This window comes from Harpegnathos saltator, unplaced genomic scaffold (genome assembly GCF_003227715.2).
Source record: "Harpegnathos saltator strain DR-91 unplaced genomic scaffold, Hsal_v8.6 scaffold182, whole genome shotgun sequence".
NCBI classification, from domain to species: domain Eukaryota; kingdom Metazoa; phylum Arthropoda; class Insecta; order Hymenoptera; family Formicidae; genus Harpegnathos; species Harpegnathos saltator.
In genome coordinates, this window is record NW_020229964.1 from 994637 (window position 1) to 1002364 (window position 7728).

Below are 7728 nucleotides of genomic sequence, written 5' to 3' on the forward strand. Positions count from 1 at the left end.
GCTTTATGTATTATGCGTTATGCAGAGTCTATGCTCTGGCCCCAAATTTTGCGGAAAAAAATAGCGGCCTCGCTACGACCGAGTTTACTCGATTTGGACTTTCAATGTGTAATACCCATTTAATCCTTTAACTGCCACGGTCGAGATAACTCGAGTGTAATACATGATCTTGTATCATTATAAAATATTTTATAATTGTAAAAATAACTGAGCAAAGAGGGTCATACTGGTCATTTAATATATCAGCAGTTAAAGGGTTAAATAAAGATTGAATTTTGTAAAAAAACCCAGAACTTTTGTATATATGTATGTATGTATTATATTTATTGTGATCCTTTCAGAATTATAATTTCATGTATCAGTGCCTCCGCTTACGCTTCTCTCCCCCTCCCACACACACATACATATGTCTCCCTATTCTCTCTTCTAACTTTTTCTCTTAATACTTATATATTTAATCCAGGGCTTTTTTGCTCACTTAATAATCTCTGGGATCAAAAATATATAATCAATATACTTTTAATCTAAGTATTTTTCCATGCATAAAAATAGGCCAATTAATGAAAATGAATGAAAAATAGATTGAATTATTACTTTTGGGTATTATTCTCTTCTTTCATTTTAATTTTTTCCTTTTTTCCTGAGATTTTGAAAGAGGATGTTGATATTAAGTATTTTAATTAGAGTTGTTTTTCTATCATGATTCAAGCAATTCTACATATATAAAGCATTATTACTCTCAAAATTATAATATATGAAAAAATGTTTATTTTTTCTTTTAGTTACTTTACATTGTTATAAAATGTATTAGGAAAGTTATTTTTTCTTTTGTTTAAAATGTATTCGCCTTGCTATTTTATGACAAAAAAGAAGAAATGTAGATATTAGAAAAATTACTTTTTAAGAAATATAAAACCGAAAAAGCGCTTGGGAGAATAAGATGTTTTTAAAGCTTCCTTTGACTTCTCTTCATTTTTCCCTCTTCGTGTTGACTAAAATAATATACATTTATAACTCTCTATTTCTTTTACAGCGTAAGTTTATGGGTGACTCTTAAACATCAACACCATATACACAAACTTAAAGAACCTCGTAGTATAATTATTAAACTTTTTCTTCCATAGAGAAAATTATTAACTAAAATTTGGTCTCAAAGACACAAGGCACTTAATGAAAAATATTATCAGTGTTGTGATATAAATTTCCAATATTTATTAGTATGAAATGGTATAATGCAATAAACCACTTGCCATAATTAGTTTTGTTTTCTACAATGAAATAGTATTTAATTTTCTCGTACGTTTATTTACAGAATAAAAAATATAAACCCAGTGTAATAAACGAAATAAAGTGTTAGCTGTAAGATCTACAGTCAATCACTTATAGAATTAACTGTAAACATCTGATTGTTAACGTGATCGAGCGAACATTTGCGAACTTGAGCTTCTTTTTATGTTAAAGCAAAATTCGTATATTTATTGTTATGTATATGCAGAATGTCAATGACGAACGAAAAACATATAGGATGTCGAAATTCAATTTTTCCCAGATGCTAATAAAGATGCTTTATTACACTGAATGCCGTTTTCATGAAACGGTTTATGTGACTCTTATTATACTAACATATCATAAATATTTTCTTTTTAATAATTTGATTCTGTTCGAATCCCTAAGGGGTATGTTTACAAATATTTTCCGCTATATCTAGCTTCTTTCTATCACTTCCAATTTAATGAAAATTGATGTTAAGGTCTGGTTTATAATAAGCATATAATACCCTTCTCACTATAATGATTCTTTCATTCCATTGTGAAATTAGAAAGCACACGTGAGCCAATAAAAGCCTAAAACATTAGTGTACTTGCAATAAACTACATGAAAGGTAATTAAAAGATGCTATAAGTCTTTACCCTCAGACATTAAAAATGATCCAAATGGGATGTTCTGTCGTTATATGTGTAAATTAATTATAGCGTCTTTTATATTTTATATATAATTAGTTGCAAAATCATCATTGTTTGAGACTTTTAGATGGGCTCATTTGTATTTTCTAATTATATATCTAAAATGCTTATACACCAATTTGTTCATTCAGAGGGAGAAATGACATTTTATGTCATTTCAACGTTAAATCGTGATTTTTATATTCGTATAAAGCAAGAGAATATATACACAAAACATTGAAATTGCATGTAGATCGAAATTGCATACAGGCTAGTGTAGTAAAAAATCGAAATGTTAATGTTAACGAAAGACATGAGTTCCGTTCCTTTTTTTTTTTAATAAAAGTAAATATAAGATGTTTGACTATTTATAGTAGACAGTTTATACAAGACGCCTGAAAACTATCGGATAATATTCTAACAGCGTACTCTAAAGCTTAATCAGAATCGAAAATTCTGATTAAAAATGTTGAGATCACAATAATTTTTAAATTATAAGCAATTAAAGTCCGCCAATAATTTCGCATATTTTGGTTCTTAAATATGCGTATAAAATCTATGCGATATCATTAGTAAATTAATTATTAATAATTCTAAACTATTAATAATTAATTCAATAACTATTAATAATAGTTTAATAACTATTATAATCTTGATATTATTGAATTTGTATTGGGATTATTAATTAAACTCTAGAACACGCTGTTAAGATATTGTACAATAATTATCAAGCGCCGTGTATATTTTCCGAAAAATACACGATTAACATTTAATACAAAAATTAATCTATAACTAGCGAGATATTCCGAATGTGTGTACGCATTGATTTCAAGAAATCCCACTGATAAAATTACTTAATGTCTAAATCTCTTCTTAATAGTACATAAATAATCATTCATCGAAAGATTAAGCATATTTTTCTGTATTTCGGGCTAATAAATCGCCCAGTACTCCATTTTCTCTTGGTTTAAGCGTTGAAAATATTCAAATATTTAATTTTTTTACAGCATAAAAGCTGGCATTAAAGCTTGTACAAAAAATAAAATAAAATGTTTTAATATAAACATTTTAATATTCTTTCTCTCTTTAGTGTCTTAAAGGATTGAAAGTGTCTCTTTGCATTGTGTCTTACAATGTTTCAATGTGATGTGGCTTTGATACGTGAAAAAGTCGTGTGCCATTGGCTATGACAAAAGCGGACTGACTGAGCATCGATAATTCACGATTTCCAAAGATGTATCTAAGATATATAGAGGTTAGAAGCCTTCTTGATACTGCTTTGAATCTAGTTTCGCCTGTATTACTTCCAGTTGTCTTTTTGCTTCGCATTGAGGGAAGTTCTGTAGATCGTAATACTGTGGTGCTATCATGAGCAACCAATCAGCTGTAAAAATATAAAAAGTTAATGTAGAATAACTGTATCAGTAAAAATTAATTTGTTAAACGAACGAAATAACACAGCAAGAATGAATTCATTTGTTACGATAACCTAGAAAACTTACGTTTGATGTCGGTGACTGTTCTGATGTAATTTTTAGTAGTGAGCACAAATTCATTATAAATAACCCATTCTGGTTTATGATCCAAACAACTACTGGGATGAAGTTGTACTATTTGATTATCTTTAATAGTGAGATAATGACCTGTTCTTTCTAAATGTGCTACCTGTTTGAATAATAAAAGCAAGATATATATATTTTGGTGAGTAGAAGTAGTATGATAAGGACAACTTTTTATAATAGTTATTAAGACATACTGTTACTAATTATTAAATTACCTGCATGAAGAAACCATTAACAAGAGCTTTCCTGATGTTAATATAATAATCTTTTGAATTAAAGTCAGTTGAAGTACGTTTTAATACAAATCTGTCCATTATTCTGCTCAACTGTTGTCTTACATTGTCTCCGCTTTTCAACGATCGATAATTTACATAATTATCATAACACCATTGAACATCATCCAGATCTATAAACATTTTTCAGAGATATGCATTTATTAAACCGCTTGATAATATCCTAATAGTAATTGTGAAAAAATTTATACTTACGTTGTTTAAAGGAATGGTACACGTTGAGTAGCGTGAGGTGATCACCATCAATATGTGCAAATTTCATTTTTGCGTCATCCGCAGCCTTCTTTGATTCGTTTGGTCTCACAAAGCACTGTGGGACTAATACCATGTCAATTGTCAATACATTACCATGTTATCTTACCACAATTTTAACTCTATTATTACGCTCCTATCTTTCTCATCTTTAATTTATTTTATATTATAAATTATGTTACTGACATTGTACAAGATGTGTATGAGATCTCAATAAAGTAAACTGTTATGTTAAACTAACAAAGGATTAGTCAAAAAACAGATAGCAAACCCCAATACATTACCTGAAAGCATAGCAGTGATGCTAAGTATTTCATTGCTGCAATTGTGATTGCAAGATGCTATAAGCATTTTAGCCAGTTGAGGATCTAATGGAAATTCTGCCATAACCGCTCCGAGATCCGTCAAGTTGCCGTCGTCATCGAGAGCCGCTAGATAATTCAAAAGCTCCAAAGCTCTCATCAGAGTTTCAGGTGCTGGTGGATCCATAAAATCAAAATGTACCTGTCGCAAAATGTTGCATTCAATACTTTCATATTACAGGATTTTACATTAATATGTAATCAAATGAACGATTATGATTTTGTGATGATGCAATATTTTTCAATGCACGCACCAGATCGTCAATACCAAGTTTTTTCAATTGTAATACAACACTGCCAAGGTTGGATCGTAAAATTTCAGGATATGTGTTATCTTGCATCTCATTTTTGTATGCTTTCTCTGTGTATAATCTAAAACACTTTCCAGGTCTCGTTCTTCCAGCTCGGCCAGCTCTTTGTTGTGCCGAAGCCTTACTAATAGGTGACACTAAAAGAGATTCTACACGAATTCTTGGATTATACACCTATTGACAAAAAAAATTATTCATTATTAATTTTAAACTTACGATGACATGTTTGCACTGAACCTAATTATGGAACGTTATATTTACTTTTTGCTTGGCAAAACCTGGATCTATTACAAAAACGACACCATCGATAGTTAATGAGGTTTCTGCAATGTTGGTCGAGACCACAACTTTACGACCGATAGCTCCGTTTGGTTTAGTGAATGGAGCAGGTTCAAATATTCTTTGTTGCAGATTTGGTGGTAGTGTCGAGTATAATGGTATGCATTTCAATTCGCCGACTTCAGGTCCCAAGTTGTCCATTTCTCTTTTGATCCTCTTGCAGGCTTCTTCAATTTCTTCTTGACCAGTCAAAAATAATAATAAGTCCCCTGGAATTTCTTCGCACATCTGAATTTGAATGACCGTTCTGATCGCAGCTTCTAAATAATCCCTTTCCGGCTCTGGTGTATAAAATATTTCAACTGGATGAGTTCTACCAGGTACATTCATAAGAGGTGCATTGTCAAAGTATTGTTGAAATTTTCCAGCATCCAAAGTAGCACTCATGATCACAAGCTTCAGATCTGGCCTCTGCTTAATCACTTCTTTTAAAACACCCATGAGTAAGTCAGTAGCTAATGTTCTTTCATGAGCTTCATCGAGTAGTATCACTTGATATGCATCCAGCATAGGGTCAGACATGCCTTCACGAAGTAACATACCATCAGTCATATACTTCAACACAGTTTTTGCAGTGCTACAATCTTCAAAACGAATACTAAATCCTACTTCTTGACCTGTTAATAAATCATATAAACTTTACTAATTTCTTATATTATGTATACAGGTATGTATATAGTGGTGATTTAATACAACTTTATGAGTTAGTATGAAAACAATTACCTAAGGCAACATCCATTTCCTCTGAAACTCTTTGTGCCACACTCATTGCCGCGACTCTCCTTGGTTGTGTACATGCAACTCCTTTGTTTCCAATACCTCTTGAGTATTCTACACACCATTGTGGTATCTGTGTAGTTTTGCCAGAACCTGTCTCACCAACGAGAACAATACACTGATGCTGGTTCAATAATCTCATAAAATCAGCACGGTACTCAAAGACAGGTAGAGTTATCCTCTTCTTATAAAGATCATAATATTTTTGCGTATAGGGCAACATGTTATATGGGTTGAATTGTACTTGACTCTTGGTCGCTGTAGATGCTGTAGTCGTTGGGATGTTATTTGACGTTGTTGAGCCATCTCTACAAAAAATAATTATTAAAATACATATTATATTCTTACACAAACGTGTGACAAACGATATGTTACATGCTCACATGTTCGCGAAAGGTGTAACGAATCGCATAGTTTAAAATATGTATCCTCATTCATGAGAAAGAACGAAATTATCATAAAAATATATAGAAACGAGCATATTCTTGCTGGTACTTGCACCGTAAATATGAAATCACGCATGAGAAACGGGTTAATGCAAATTGTGACCACGAACAAGTGTAATGAAAGTGTAATGAACGCAGTAACAGGATCAAAACCCGGCTGTCGCTAGAAATGAGCAATTTTGACGAGACCGTCGTGCCGTTCAAAAGTATACGACGTCTAATGATCATATGCGCATAAATTATTATTAAAGGAGATTTCGAAATTCTGAAAATTTATGTATACGCTCTTGCACGCGACAAATATTGGCAACAGCGATTAGCCCGCGATGATGCACATGGCAAGGAGTTCGGCCGCCACAAACGACGATGATGATGACGATGACGACGACGACGACGATGAAGACGATAACGACAACGGTAACGACGGTCTCGTTGCCATGTACGAAACGAATATCTTCAGCTGCACTCACGCTCTTCGTTTTACGTAAGGGTCCACAACTTCAATCCGGCGCTTAGACATGATCCCCCGTTACACAGTATGCAGCGAAAACCAAAGCTGTTTACGATACTCCAGTCAAGGCGTCCGTCAAGATGGCACGCGCCAGTAGCGACTCCAGATTTCTCCGTCTTTTTGTGGTAATGGTAGATAACAACAGATGGCATAACAGTCGTTCCGCACGGAATTCGTCGATAATTAGTCTGTTCTTTTTCGAAAAACTTCTGAACTAGTGCAATAAGTTAGAGTGAAACAACTATATTTTTTTTTACATTAACTTATTGAACCCAGTTTATCAGGGCAGCTAAAAAGAGCAGCCTTGTTCTTCTATCTACGGACCTTAGTACCAGCAGAGAAAAACCTGAAAGCGACCAACACGGTACTTTCTGCGACACCGACTTTCCGTACTGGGAAAGGACGTTATCTGCGTCCATCTTGAGAGGGGAACTACGATGCTACATCCACTTTCAGGTCTTGGTGGTAAAATCTGCATGTGGTGGAAGTCCGTGCTACGTCCACTTTCAGGCGGTTTATGTCCGTGCTGCAACCACAGTTGCCATCTCTATGACAGTAGACTATGCCCGAAGGTCTAAAAAAAGCGAGAGGGGGGAGAGAGGGAAGAGCAGGAAAAATAAAAGTATGTATTAAATATTAAATCTTTGAATACATGTTACCGTGTCAAAGTCTCCTGTATAATAAACGAATTGACACGTCTGGAGACGCATGATGTATCGTTGCTCGCGTCCCGTTACTTTCGTCCTGCTTTTCAATTCAGCATCCCGTTCGTTCCGGACATTCGCTCGTGGCACTGACAGTGGCCGTCGGTGAGCATTCGATCCGCTCGGAGGAGCACGTGTTAATTAACGCGACGAGACTCCGATTATAAATATCCCGCGAGTCGACGAAATATCTGAACTTCTAAAAAAAGCATCAAAGAAAATCATGTT

The 7728-nt window shown here is 33.7% G+C and overlaps 1 protein-coding gene across 1 annotated transcript; it reads right to left on the bottom strand.

Moving 5' to 3' along the window:
- Positions 1–2719: 2719 nt before the first annotated feature.
- On the bottom strand, positions 2720–6915 carry Dhx15 (DEAH-box helicase 15). The gene is made up of 9 exons (XM_011153483.3): positions 6756–6915; positions 5786–6147; positions 4985–5679; positions 4667–4897; positions 4335–4554; positions 3994–4116; positions 3721–3911; positions 3446–3608; positions 2720–3327 (listed from the first exon to the last, which is right to left on the bottom strand). The coding sequence occupies exons 1-9, from the start codon at positions 6803–6805 to the stop codon at positions 3200–3202; spliced, it is 2163 nt and encodes a 720-aa protein (XP_011151785.1). The 5' UTR covers positions 6806–6915; the 3' UTR covers positions 2720–3199.
- Positions 6916–7728: the final 813 nt, after the last annotated feature.

What these genes read in the sequence shown, in the direction of transcription:
- Dhx15 (XM_011153483.3), bottom strand. Translation starts at nt 6,805, where the DNA reads ATGTCTAAGCGCCGGATTGAAGTTGTGGACCCTTACGTAAAACGAAGA. An exon ending in GGAAATGGATGTTGCCTTAG is followed by an intron (nt 5,680 to 5,785) that starts GTAATTGTTTTC and finishes ATTTATTAACAG; the next exon opens with GTCAAGAAGTAGGATTTAGT. An exon ending in CAGGTTTTGCCAAGCAAAAA is followed by an intron (nt 4,898 to 4,984) that starts GTAAATATAACG and finishes TTTTGTCAATAG; the next exon opens with GTGTATAATCCAAGAATTCG.